This window comes from Sesamum indicum, linkage group LG3 (assembly GCF_000512975.1).
Source record: "Sesamum indicum cultivar Zhongzhi No. 13 linkage group LG3, S_indicum_v1.0, whole genome shotgun sequence".
Classification (NCBI taxonomy): Eukaryota; Viridiplantae; Streptophyta; class Magnoliopsida; order Lamiales; family Pedaliaceae; genus Sesamum; species Sesamum indicum.
In genome coordinates this window covers 12638066-12651808 of record NC_026147.1, presented here as the reverse complement: position 1 = coordinate 12651808, position 13743 = coordinate 12638066, and the positions used below count along the sequence as shown (strand labels likewise).

The window sequence follows — 13743 nt, the reverse complement described above, 5'->3', positions numbered from 1 at the left end:
GAAGGCTAAAGGACCACTGCCATTAAATACCTTCACAGGAGAAGCCTTAAAGGGGAGAAAAACAGACCACACATGCAGACAAACCCATTAACATCCCGCCAAATGTTCAAACCCCACATTTCACAACCCCCACTGCTTAAAGGGTATGGGCTGTGGCTTTCATTTTTGTACTGGAAATAAGTCTTAAAGAAAATTATAGATTTAACTATCATAAAAAATTAAAAATATTTGGAAAAAAAAAAAAAAGAAAAGTGGGAAAAATTGAAGTTGGAGTTTGCGATCTTACCGATAAATCTCAGAAATTGATGATTTTAGGGTGGGGGGTTCCAGGTTTCAACAGTTTGTTCTTCGAAGGAAGAATGTCGAAATACTATCTAAATATTGGTGGGGCTCGAATTAAAATTCAAAATCCACCCTAATCATGAAGGTATTGAAATACAGCAATTTTTTTTTTATCACTAAGCTAAAATCTCATTGATTTTTAATAGACATAGTAAGAGTATTAATCAGTCAATTTATCAATGTGGATCTTAGTGTGCATATATAGTAATACTATATAAATCAAAGAAACATATTTTCTTTAACTTGAATTATATATCGATTCAATTAATATGTCAATATGATTAAAATCTTTAAATAAATTATATCGATTCAATAAATAAAAACAATAAAAAATAATTCACATAAGACGAGATAAATAATTACATAAAATGAGACTATTTCCCACAAATTCGATAAAACTCGAACCTATAATAGTGAAGATATACCTTCTCACACGTATAAAAAATTCTTTTGACCTGCAATAAGTCAATCGTGAATAAATATAAACTTTTTTTTCGATTCTTTTGTTAATGTCAGCAAATATAATAAATTTTAACTATTGAAAAAACTTATTTGTTAGACAAAAGCAAATCTCAGAGATGCTAAATATAATTTTCTAGACCACAAATAATTTATTTATAACTACACCAAACCTAAAGAGGAGAGAGAGAATGTAATTATCCCTTTCTAAACATGTGCATTATGTTGCAATCGGAGGAAATATCAAAGCACTTTTTGCAGCAGAATTTGCAATTTGAGTTCCATTCTGTAGTTCTCATTACACATTTTTGTCCTCTCTGTCCAATTTGCCAACTTGCCACACAGCCCATTTTCCTTCTCTTGCAAGGAAAAGTTGATGCAGCCTTTGTTGGTTTGTACCCACATGAGCAGTTAAATCAACACATGATAACATGAGTGAAGCAAAAAACACGATAATGTGAGTACAAACCCACATAGCCGACCGATGTCTCGTTGGGACTCAACAAATATACCATTTCAATAACGACAAACGTAACAGTGTCAGGGGAAAACGGCTTATTTCACTTCATTATTTCTCACAGATAATACATTCAATCCCGGAGGTCAACACAACTTCACAACAAAAGTATGGAAGCAAAATGCCATCTTATACAGTTTGGGGATTCTCAAACAAAATAATAAGTCGGGTAAGCAATGAGGAAAAATTCGGGGGTAATGTTTTACAGGAACATATACTTCTTAAGGAAGAAAAGAATAGGATAATTTACTCTATTATACAAGGGCAGAATGTCGTTATTTTTTAAGGCCATGGAAACAACACAAGGGATTTGCAAATGGACAGGGACACTTCAATGCCTAGAACTTAAATAAGATTAATGGTGAAGGAGACGTAAGGATGTGCATCTGTATCTCCTGCAAATCCGCCCATTCCTCCTTCGTCCTCAGTTTTCCAGTATGTGCTGCAGTAACACATAGAAGACAAATGATACACCAACAAAAGCTTGCCCCAGCAAAATATTTCAATAAAAACGAAGCTGAAAAGGTCCTGGGACCATGAAACATGTGGCCCTTCAGAAGGAACTATTTGACTCAGCTAACCAGAAAACACTATAACTGCTTTGGAGCTATGCTGAACCACCCAAAACCATTTGACAGTAACTGCTATAAATTTATAACACATGCAGACTTACATTTCTTCTTTCATTTTAGAGTTGTCTGTGAAAACAAAGGCGCAGTGCATTGAATCTAGCACTTATTTTAATTTTGAATGAAGATACCAACAAGTAATGAAGTGACAGGTTGACACTTCATGCCCCCCCATTGCCACAAACATTCTCTGTAACAAATCACATGATTCTGCTAGTCTAGTTGGAGTCATAGTTCCACAAGGTCACAGGCTAGAAAGTGTTTGTCAAAAAAAGGCTACAAAAACTTGATGAAAGATTGAATGAAATTCACGCAAGGTAGTACCTGTTTGAACTGCTGCACAGTCCCTCAAGAATGTTGCGAACTTTCTTCTCACTTTTAGTAGGAGGTGATAATACAACAGACTGAAATAGGAGAGGCGTATAAGATGTCTCAGCTAGGAACTCGGTTGTTATGTGCATCCAATAAAGAAAAAAAGACAGGGCAATCAGCATAAAGTTAAATGGATAGGCAGTTTAATTACCAGAAATGATGGTGGCAGACCATATCGCAGAATGCTTTCACTAAAGACACGGACAGCACAAAAGTGCATCCAGGAGCTAAAAACCTGCAAGACAATAAAGGCATTAAAGCATGAATCCCAAAACCTACACGCCAGGAAAACATGCTCATGGAGGAAAACATGGCGGCTCAGAGGAAAATACAAGTAACATCCTTTTGAATTTAGTTGGAAAAAGGAAGTCAAATATAGATGCTTTGTACAGGTATCCTTCCTTCGAGAATGAGGTAGGAACGAATCAAAGAGAAATCATACAAAAAGCTACTGAAGAGATTGTCAGTTCCATAGGAAAACTAATAAACTTGTCTTCTGCACATTGTTAAGCCATCATTTATGAAAGTACAACTGGTGCCCAGATTAGCTGTAGGCAAAGAAAGGCAGTGATCTCTGAAATTCTTTTACTAATCTATAACTTCTACAACAGTTATGAAATCAACCTCCTGTATCTGCAGTCAATCACAACCTAATGAAAAAATAGTAGGCAAATAAGTGAAGTTACATAATGATATATAACATATATATGCATGATGTCTTAGTTAAGATCTAATAATGAGATGGAGCTTTTATTGTGGCCATATTTGATCCTTGTACTCTAATAATAGCCGCTAACTATATACTCTATTACTTCAGCACTCGGCAGTCAGTGTCTAAAGCCCTTCAAAGTAGGGCATTATGATATCATATATTTTGTTTTTATGCTCCAGTAGAACGAAAACAGGTGGCATCAACTCAGTCTTATCTTTCATGCATCTGATTTGGATCCTGGATGTGAGAGAAGACTGTTTTTGAAATGTCAATGTGTTTCTCTTGCACATCAATACTTTGCTTGTGAATGTTCAGTTAATAAGCTATTCATTATGATGGAACTTTCTAGTGTTGCATTTATATGAGAGTTATGATTTTACTCCCAGTTATGCACAGTAGATGAATCCTATGAAGCTCTTTGCTTCCAATAAAAATGAACAAAGAAACATTCCAAAAAACCAATCTAAGCATGCATGAAAACAACAAATCCAGAAAACAATCACCCCATGCCAGCAGAATCTGCCTTTCAAGTTCACTGCACAGCTCTAGGGTAGATATAGAAGCCAAAAGCAGATCATCTACCTTAGTAAGGACTAATGCCATAAAACAGGGAGGTTTTGACTTCTCCAAGTTTCAGCATTAAGATCAGATGGTCTCTAACTATGTCCAATACACTTTTAGCACAAAAACAAGTATACCAAAGTAATGCATTAGAACATCTTAGTATCTCCTTGCACAGAGTGACAATCTTCCTTTTGTTGTAATTACATGCAAGTATACTTTAAACTCCCATAACTTTTTGAGAAGCTTATCAACACAGCACCATAGAAATACTTATCAGAAAAGTAAACTCCAGAAACTCATAGAAAGGAATAGAGACCTCTCCGTAACTGGTATAACACCATTGCAAAAGAGAGCTTCTCAATGTCTCCTGGTCCTGATTTAGCTTTTCAAGCTCCTGCTTCCTGCTCTCTTGTGTTTCTGGATTATACTCAAAATCACGAATCTATATATCACACAACAATTTAACATATTATTAGAGAAAGGCCTGGTTTGGGAGATTCAGAAAACATACAAGAGCAAAATAAATTTGTATTAGTGCAGCAACATATTCTTGAAAACCACATAGAGGAAATGAAACAAACTGAGTAACAAAGGGGTCGATCCTTAGCTTACTTGGAAATTTCTTTCGCGTGCCTTGGTTCTAAAATTGTCAGCATCTCGAATGAATAATGTGACAGTATAAAGTGCATACTCATTGTCCTCATGTAGCTTCTTGGAGGATCTGGGGACCTAAAACAATTAGTTCAATCAAAAGGCAGAATTTACTAATGCAAAACTTGAACATATTTAACATAATCAGTATTAAGTTGATTGCCAAGCAAGCACTATGCCAATTTTCATGGGGACGAGATGCTTCTTTTGTCCTTGACATATAAATCAACTCAATGAGTATGTGCCTACCACACAAGTCTGAATAAAGAAACATGCTGCCTCATGGCTAGTAACTAGAATACTTACCACATATGTTGTCAGTGTTTCGTAGCTTGATAACCAATCCTTCTGAGAATACTTTGGAACAATTGCGAGAAGGGTTGTTAAGTGTTCTGAATTAATAATGTCCTCTTGCTTTACCAAATTAGAAAGGTCACGAACAGCTAAACTGCAATGAGAAATCACTTGAATCAGCTAGAAGTTCAAGCAGTAAGTTACAAGAACTCTTCTAAAATTACATAAAGCAATGCTGTAAGGATGCTTTACAAAGAAGCCTATTTCAAAGCACCAAGAAAATGAAGCAGTTCATGCCCAGTGGGTGTGTGTATGCATGATGTCATGCATATGAGAGAGAGACAGAGAGAGAAGTGCAGAATATACCATAACTTCACTCACTGCCAACACAAAAACCACTGTCGCATGCAGGGTAAACTTCGGCCCATACTCTTTTCTCTGCATCTAGAATTTGTTGAGCAAATAGACATCTCATGTTGGACAAAAACTATGTTCATCTTAGGAGCGTTTTTTCTATGTTCATCTTAGGAGTGTTAAGAAACATTCATAGATAGACTTTAAGATCTTAAAAGTGCATTCCCAGTCTCTTTTTTTGTTGATTACAATGCGCTTCAAGATGAACATCTCTGGATGCAAAGTCCATTCTAGAGAACTGAATCTTAGAGACTTCAAAATTTATACTTCCACTTCCACAATATTTGGCAGGTAAGCCTTTCTTATTCCAATGCAGTACCAAGAAAGTAGATTCACCATACATCTCAGAGCTGACAAAGCTCATAATTAAGACACTCATAGAGTAAATGGACATTGAAGTTTCATCCCGCAATTTGTGCTTTGAAATTATGTGAATTTGATTACATTCTGATTCGAGAAAAGAGGAGACCATTAACACTGAGATTGTAAAAACATACAGGTAAATATGTAATACCTACACTAACAGTATTATCATTCAAACTAATAGTTTCAAAACATTGGACATATGTGAAACTACAGCTTTTCGGCATCAATATCTACAATATGTCTCATGAACGCAACCAGCATTATTTAAAACACGTGTAATGCACTTCAGGAATGAAAAGCCACAATGCATATATTTCTTTATTTGTAGAAGTTACATAAGCAAAAGGCTAGATCTAGTAAAGTTCATAATAGTCATATACCTTCCAGCCTGCTTTCTGTTTATGGCATTAAGTTGGCTGCGCACATTGTTATACTCAGCAACACGAACCTGCGAAAGAAAATCCACAGCCGTAATATGCTCAGAAAACACTTCAACACGAGACTCAGATATGCAAGCCATCTATTGCATCTAGATGTTTGTCTAGAAGGATATTGGTTTTACAAGAAGCACAAGCAGAAATATTATAGCATAGTGAAGAAACTGATGCCACACTGAAAGAGTTATTCCTGCAACCACGAAACCTTTGGATGCAGGAAAAGAATTAAGATATTTTCAGATATCCTTCCATAATATAACAAATTAAGGAGAGCAATCATAGAATTCTTCATCTTATATTCAATACATATCAGTTAATGACTATCCTGAGTGGGTTTTTGTACCCTTGGAAAAGGAAAGTATGGTTAATGTAGATGCATCCTCAGAATAGAAGGTAATAGTTCATGTAATCAGTGAATTCACTAAGCACCAAAGATCCTTGAAAAAGAAATCAACTTTTGTCTGTTCTGCTGTCAGCAAGAAAGGACCAGCTGCTCTAATTTCCATAGCTAGTAAAACTTGTTTTTTTCCATATCTCAATAATTAGACACATCCACCATAACGCCCTCCATCAGCAAGCAACTAACAAGATCCAATGGTGCTAGCTTGTATATCTACATCCCAACTATGAGAAAATCAGAAATGTTTGGTATAATTGTTTTCTTAAGTACAGTCATGAAGTCTATAACAAAAGACTATGACTTATTCAACTGTTTATTTGAACAAATTCTCAAGATTCCCAACCAAATAGGGATTAACAGCTATTGTACACTCCTAAAATTATAAATTCAACCCAAATAAGATAAGTTCACAACAGAAAAGATACCACATGATCAGTTTGAATCTTTACTCGCAAATAGTATTGCTTATCTACAGCTGCTTTAGATCTTTCCAATGCCAGGACAAGTTGATAAAACAATAGGGTCAAAGAGATTTTAGCTCGGAAGAGTTTGATCATCCGAGTTGAAAAGTCTTGCCCCAGTGATCAAATAGTTTCTTCTTATATGGGAAAAAGTAGCACAAAGAAGAACAACTAACTGTGAGACTATCCACAGATTCTATTCTGTAAGACTGAATAAATTGTTTCACGAAAAGAAATTCAATCCTGACAAGCATGGGGAAAGATTTTACAACCCAAGTTTTAGCATTTTCTAATGAAACAATCTTCTCACAACATGAACTCCACCAAAATACTCTCTCAGCATTGTCGAAGACAACTTCAATTAAAACTCTTTTATTAAATTATGGCTCTTCAGATTGTGTAATCATCAACTATTAAAACCACAAAATGACCTAGAGCTTTTTAATTGATATTACCACAATATTAAAGTTTATGCCAGCAGATATTGACAAAAGTAAAACAACACTCGGCAAACTTAACACATCTACCAAATAAATTCAGTAATTATATCATCTCATCAAAATGTCAGTTTTGAACTTCGTAGTGTTAAGAAGTCTCCAGTTACCAGAAATGATCAAATGTGCAGGTTAAGAAAATGCATTGTATGAATAGTGCGCATTCAATCAGAGAAAGCAAAGAAAAAAGGATGAACTAGTGTTAGCATAATATCTACCAGACAAAACCAACCTTGTTGTATTCACATTAGCTAGCATAAACTAGAGTGGTGAGGCATTTGATTCTTGGTTATCAAACATTATAAATGAAAGTTAAGGGAATTCAAGTCATGCTACAGTTATTGGTGCTTCCACTTATATAATCAAACTGAATTTAAGGGGTGCAAAGGTAGAACATATATGATATCTGCATATATATCTTTGCCAAGTTCCTATTGTAGAATATCATTAGGGTTTGTAGTTTGGACCTCATTTCATACTCAATACCAATTAGTAAGCATATACCATACCTCCAAAGCTCCTAGCTATTGCGTATTATTCCAACAAAGAGAGAGATGATTTTAAGATTCATCATTGAAGGGTTTGTATCATTTAAACAGAATCAATATCTGCAAATATTAATTCAAAGGAGTGTGTATACCTTGAGATCATCTTCAATCTTCGCAATTTGTACATGAATTCCATCCACAATCTCCCGAAGTGGTGACATAGTTGGATACTTGGCCTCATCCCACATGAACCTACAAAACTCATAATTCGTTTATCAAATCATTTTGCTTCCAAATTGCAATATTCAGTAGAAAAAGAAAATTCAAGAAGGTACAATTAATTACCGTGTGAGATAAGAGTCAACAGGGACCCCATCAACAGTAAGAGAGCTACTGACAACACCTGAGACCCTCTCCAATTCCTCGATCTGTCGCCGGATTTTGTGGGATACTCCTTCAATAAAGCTGTTCGCCTGTCACCAAGCAAAAGTTTCCTTCGCAAACCGCACAAAGTTCAAACAAAATGAACTGAAATTTTTGAAAGAAAAAAAAACACTCGCCTTCAACAGGTCGTCGCTGAGAGCCAATAGCGAATCTAGGGTCCCCACTCGTAGATTCGGAATGTTGAACTGAAACATTCAGGAAAAACATTCATCATCTTAAAAACAGACATTTACTGCAATCAATTGGAGGAAAAAAGTAACTGCCAAAATAGATCTGCCTTGTACAACAAAAATCATAGTGTATAATCATGCGTGTGAATTTACTCTGTAGAGAGATGTGTCGAAGGCTTGTTTGGAGATGGATTCCTGGAGACGACTCCATAAGGAGGAGGCGGAGGAGCCTTGGCTAACGGGCAGAGACGCCACCCAGTACCGAGTCGCCATTATCGCCAATTGCGGGTTGACTGTATGATTCAATCAAATTACGGCACAGATTTCCAAAATCTGGGAAAATTGAATGGATGGAGGCTCGAACAATGGCGTTCTTACGGCTGATCTTGATTAACCGATGTGCTCCCACTTCAGTTGATTCTTCTTCGTATTTTTTGGTATTAAACGTTTTCTTTCTAGTGTTTATTTATTGGTTTTGTTTTTTCTTTTGCTTTTTTTTTTTTTTGTGAAAGCTGTTTTTTATTTTTCTTCAGCTTACTTTTCATTTTTGTGTTTATTGCAATTTAGTCCCTAATCTTGTTCTTATGCTGAAATTTCCCAGAAAATACAAGAAAACCAATCACTGGTTTCATGGCCGATTGATTGCATGAATTGAATTGCAACCATATTTTAGATATTGGTAATTGATTAAAGGATAATTACACCATTTCTTCTGAGGTTCGTTTTATCCGTAAATTTTTTGTTGTTTGAAATATTACGCCTAATATTCCTCATATTTATTTCGTCAATAAATATATCTATATGTTCGCCAAAAAAAATATGAATAAAAATCTATTTTACACATGATTGACTTTTTACTTACTTATGTAGGTCGAATATTTTTTTTTGACCAAACTATTCTTATATATCTTTACCCGCTAATATATGTAAAAAGTTCATCTTCGTCCTTACAAAATTATGCATGTGAGGATACTAGGAGGCCACCCTCTATCATTGCCACCGTCATGAAGATGTTAGACAAATGATTATTAGCAAAAACTTATCTTACTCGATTAGTTCACATGCATTATATATATTATGACGTATCCCTTGGCCTGTCGAGGGAGAAACCAATCGTTGAACACTGTTGTATTGTACTTTTGTACATTTTATTTAATGAAACTTACATTTACCCCAAAAAAAATTATGCATGTGAGGAGGCATTTTTTCCCCAAATTAGCAAATTTTATGAATTTCAACTAACAAGTGAATTTATTTGTTTACCGGAAATAAACATTAGAAATACTAAGTACAATTTTTTAAATCATAAAAAATTACATGTAGTAACACCAAATATAAGAAATGACAGTATTAGTATCCCTTAATTAAAACAGCAACTTACATTTCTTTTTACCTTAACTAGAGATTTTAGTAAGTATAAATCATTCTCAAATCTTTAGTATGAAGGCAAGTGAGTTGAACTCTGATTGTTTTCTTTAAAAATTAAATTTACTTTACAATTAAATTACGAGTGACGAAATAAAAATTATAAGTCAATGAAGAAATAAAGAGAACTATATACACTGTGTTTTCTTATTACCATATAAACAGTTAAAATCTTTTCAAAAATTTGTTTATGTCTTTAGAAAAAACGCAATTCAATATATTTTAATTTATTTATAGAAAATTAAGTACTTCCTCGTTCCTTAAAATTATAGTTATAATTACAAATATACTCCATATTTATGGACAAAATTTTACAGATAAATTAAATTACGATGAGTAATTATAAAAAAAATGTGAGGTGTTTGTGTAATCAGATTTAAAATAATTTAAAAGTGGAACTAAACAAAATCATAGGGACTCCACGGAGAAGCCTAAAACGTTGAGGGGTGGGATTGCTATTATGATAAAATTCGTGGGCGACCCTGAAAAATAACTAACTTGGCTCGCTCTTCACAATTGCCATAGCACGCTGAAACACACAGGACACAGTGGGTTGTAGATCCTTGCAAATATTTATTTCTCTTTCAGATCCATCGAGTAAAGAAAAGCAAAGTCTGTGTTCGACTGAATATCAGATTCTTGTTCTATTTTGGTCGAATTCGAGGGCAAATTGTAGAGTTAGATGAAGCTGTTGCAGCTGTTTGTGATTGCTTTGGTCTCTGGACTTGTAGCCATTCTCATTTATATTACTGGTGTTTCCAATCTTGGTACGCATTTGTTGAAATAAATGAATCTTTAGTTCGTTTGCGGTTAATATTCAGATGATTTTTGTTTTTGTTGGTTAATTTTGTGGCTTTACGTTTGTATGTGAGAATGCTTCTGCTCTAAGTGCAGATGGGCCATCTTATATTTCTAGTGAAGATTTAAAAGCATTGAAATCTCTACAGAGTCATTTCCAGAAGTGTGTGGTGAGTTCTGTTTTCTTTTCGCTCTGTTGATTATCTGTGCAGTGATTGGAAATTTCCACCTAGTCCTTGCTCTCTTGAAATGCTGAAATTTTGGCCAAGGATGATTTTTGGGTGTGTACCAGTCTAATGCTTTTGCCAAGACAAAGTTTTTCATCTGATTGGAAAGAACTTTTCTTTTGAAGTGGAATAGTGGGTGAACTGAATCTGATTGAAATATTCACTTTCGGGTTTTAGAGCCAAATATGTTCTTGAGAATGTGGTGTAAACAAGGAATTAGGTGTCTTTAATTGGGAGAGAGGAGAAGATGACAGCCTAATTAGTTCGTGATCTTACATTCCAGGGCATACCATTTACTGTTAATACAGTGTCGCTTGGTTGCTAGGCTAGACGAGATTCTAAGAGTTGGCTACAATTCAAATTAACAAACGTTCACATGAAACTTAACCTGGCTGCTTTGGAAGCCAAAAGCATGAGGCCAAGAAGTGCCTCCACCTGCATAAGTTACAGTTGTCTTAGATCTTAACCTTCATTTTTTATTTTCTTGGCAAAAGAAGAAACAAGAGTACAGAGCCTCATTTTTCTCTTGAATTTTCATGACAAAAAGAGACTGCAATAATAATGAATTAACAGGACTCATCAGCTATGATTTAGCTTTGAACAGTTGTTTTTTTAAAGGTCTGACTCTATGGTATAGATGGTATTCTTATCTGATTCGCTGTGTTTAAGTTGAATAATCATGGGCCTATATTCTTATGTTCCTGCTAGATTTCTCCAGTTAAATGATTAAGATGTTTCACTTTGTTTTTGTATTGTATAGTTTATCTAATACATTTTGAATCTTGCAGAGTGCAAATGGATTGGGTTTACAAGCTGTAAGTGGCAGAGATAACTGTGAGGTTTCGTTGAAGTTTCCGAGTGACACAGTTCCAAAATGGGTAGGTTTTCTCGAATGCTTTTTGTCGTATTTTGCAACCATTTCATTCTGGTGTATATTCAAATTGCATCTCCCATTTCACAAAATCTGTCCTATAGAATTTGGAGAAATGTATAAGGTTGTTGCAGAAAATTAATATTTTTCTGAACTGGGATGTTATTGGTAGTAATGATTTATAATTATTTATTTTATTGAGCTTTCTCACTGAAGATATTCTGTTAAACATCTAAACAGAAAGATCCCAAAACAGGTGAACTTGAAGGCTTGTCTTTTGATTTTAATCTTTGTGAAGCAGTAGCCACATGGGAACAGGTCAGTGTCCTATCTGCTATTCAAAATTATGAAGAATATTCTAATCATATACAGTCTCTCAGTTACAGCTATTTGTCTACCATTTCAGCATGCCACTGTAATATTATTCTATATGTTAGGAATGACTGAGCATATATATGCTAGAAGTTCCTGTCCATCATTTTGCTTTCTGCTAGATGCATAATTTCTGTTTAGAAGCTCTTGGGTCTGTGTTCTATTCTGGGTTTTAGGTTATCTGCAACAGTTGATTTGTTATTTAGTGAGGGACTTGCTCAGGTGCGAAATAGTACCACTATACTGACTCGGGAGTTCATTGATGCTCTGCCAAATGGATGGGAAGAATATGCGTGGCGCAGGATCAACAAGGGAGTGCTTCTGTAAGTATCTTCCTTTACCTAGGTGCTAGACTAGAAATTTTTCCAGATGTATGTGTTATTATCCATTCAGAGAAGTCCGAGAAAAAGATCGATTGCTTTGAGATCATACACACGGGCGGCTAAGCATCTTGTAGAAATTAATTATGACATTTTTGGTGGCTGATGGCCATGAAGATTTGATTTAAACCTCCATAGTGCTAGAAAATACATCCTTTAAGTGCAGACTTGGTTGTGCATGGTGGTTTAAATTTATTTTTTGTTGAGCGGAATTGTACTTGTAATGTATAATTGAAACTCCGTATGTGCCATACTTGGTAAGATTGTCACCATTCCAGATGAACACTTAAGCTACAGTTTGCAACGTAAAGCTTTTCTATCCATCCTTCATATGGTTTACCAAGCTAAATAGTGGTTTGCTTCTTCTAGTAAGGTTCTCATGAATTTAGTTCTTGTCAGTATAAGCTCGTAACCATGTCCACCTGCACCGATGTCAAACCAAAACAGCCACTATCCATATTAATATTCTGAAGAGCTTCTTTATCTGTACCCCTTTCCTTTCACCATCTCCTCTCAATATATCATTTATAGTGTCTGCAAACCTGATGAAGCTGAAGTTTTTTGGCCTGTGAAAATTTCATTTACATTAATTTAGTAAACATATCTGGCAATCTATGCTGATATTTTTTGTTTATAGTGCTATTTGGACCAGATTTTGAACTCCTTTGCTGCAGGAACCAATGTGAGAATAGAACTCTGTGCATGGAGAAACTCTCTCTTGTGCTACCTGACAGACCACCTTATACACCAAGGCAATTTGGCCGATGTGCTGTTATTGGTAACTCCGGAGATCTCCTAAAAACCAAGTTTGGCCAAGAAATAGATAGTTATGATGCAATTGTCAGAGAGAATGGAGCACCTATAGAGGTTCTCATCCCATATTACAGTTATTCCTATTAAGAACTTTAATCAACAGTTGCCTTTCTCTTGCAAACCACTTTTTGTTTTGTGCAGAACTTCACAGAATATGTGGGTACAAGAAGTACATTTCGCCTTCTCAACAGAGGCTCTGCTAAAGCTCTTGATAAAGTTGCCGAGTTGTATGGTATTATCACATTTCACAAGTCTTGAGGACTTCATCTCACATACAAAAACATACTAATAATTTTGAAACCTACAGACAGGGGAAAGGAGGTCTTGATCGTGAAAACAACAATTCATGATATCATGAGCAAGATGATACGGGTGTGTCTTGTTTCCATTTCTCGCATAACTTAAGTTCCATCCAATCTAATCAGCAATTTTCTTATCCGGGCGTGTATTTTTTGACAAATATAAGCATGAAGATAGTATTATCATAGTCATGAAGAAGGCCAAACTCTGTTTCTGAAGCTTCAGCAGTGGGCTTCGCTATCTTTGTTGGGACACTTTTGAAGTTCACATTACTAATTCTTAATAATTACCTTTTGATCTCTGTAGGAAATTCCTATACTAAATCCGGTTTATCTCATGCTGG

The 13743-nt window shown here is 35.2% G+C and overlaps 2 protein-coding genes across 2 annotated transcripts in view; one reads left to right on the top strand and one right to left on the bottom strand.

Annotated features, from left to right (window-relative positions):
• Positions 1340 to 8702, bottom strand: LOC105158179 (V-type proton ATPase subunit C-like). The gene is made up of 11 exons (XM_011074830.2): positions 8368 to 8702; positions 8161 to 8229; positions 7946 to 8073; positions 7753 to 7852; positions 5701 to 5768; positions 4553 to 4694; positions 4208 to 4324; positions 3912 to 4037; positions 2471 to 2554; positions 2272 to 2351; positions 1340 to 1760 (listed from the first exon to the last, which is right to left on the bottom strand). The coding sequence occupies exons 1-11, from the start codon at positions 8485 to 8487 to the stop codon at positions 1664 to 1666; spliced, it is 1131 nt and encodes a 376-aa protein (XP_011073132.1). The 5' UTR covers positions 8488 to 8702; the 3' UTR covers positions 1340 to 1663.
• LOC105158178 (sialyltransferase-like protein 2) overlaps positions 10164 to 13743 on the top strand; it is a gene marked incomplete in the record, with an annotated part of 5547 nt that continues 1967 nt past the window's right edge. The window contains 9 exon segments of the mRNA XM_011074829.2: positions 10164 to 10406; positions 10534 to 10607; positions 11453 to 11542; positions 11776 to 11853; positions 12130 to 12230; positions 12962 to 13154; positions 13242 to 13332; positions 13408 to 13472; positions 13707 to 13743. Of these exon segments, the coding sequence (XP_011073131.1) occupies positions 10322 to 10406; positions 10534 to 10607; positions 11453 to 11542; positions 11776 to 11853; positions 12130 to 12230; positions 12962 to 13154; positions 13242 to 13332; positions 13408 to 13472; positions 13707 to 13743 (814 nt within the window).

What these genes read in the sequence shown, in the direction of transcription:
- LOC105158179 (XM_011074830.2), bottom strand. Translation starts at nt 8,487, where the DNA reads ATGGCGACTCGGTACTGGGTGGCGTCTCTGCCCGTTAGCCAAGGCTCC. An exon ending in CACGCGAAAGAAATTTCCAA is followed by an intron (nt 4,038 to 4,207) that starts GTAAGCTAAGGA and finishes TGTGATATATAG; the next exon opens with ATTCGTGATTTTGAGTATAA. An exon ending in GTTATACCAGTTACGGAGAG is followed by an intron (nt 2,555 to 3,911) that starts GTCTCTATTCCT and finishes ATTGTCTTGCAG; the next exon opens with GTTTTTAGCTCCTGGATGCA.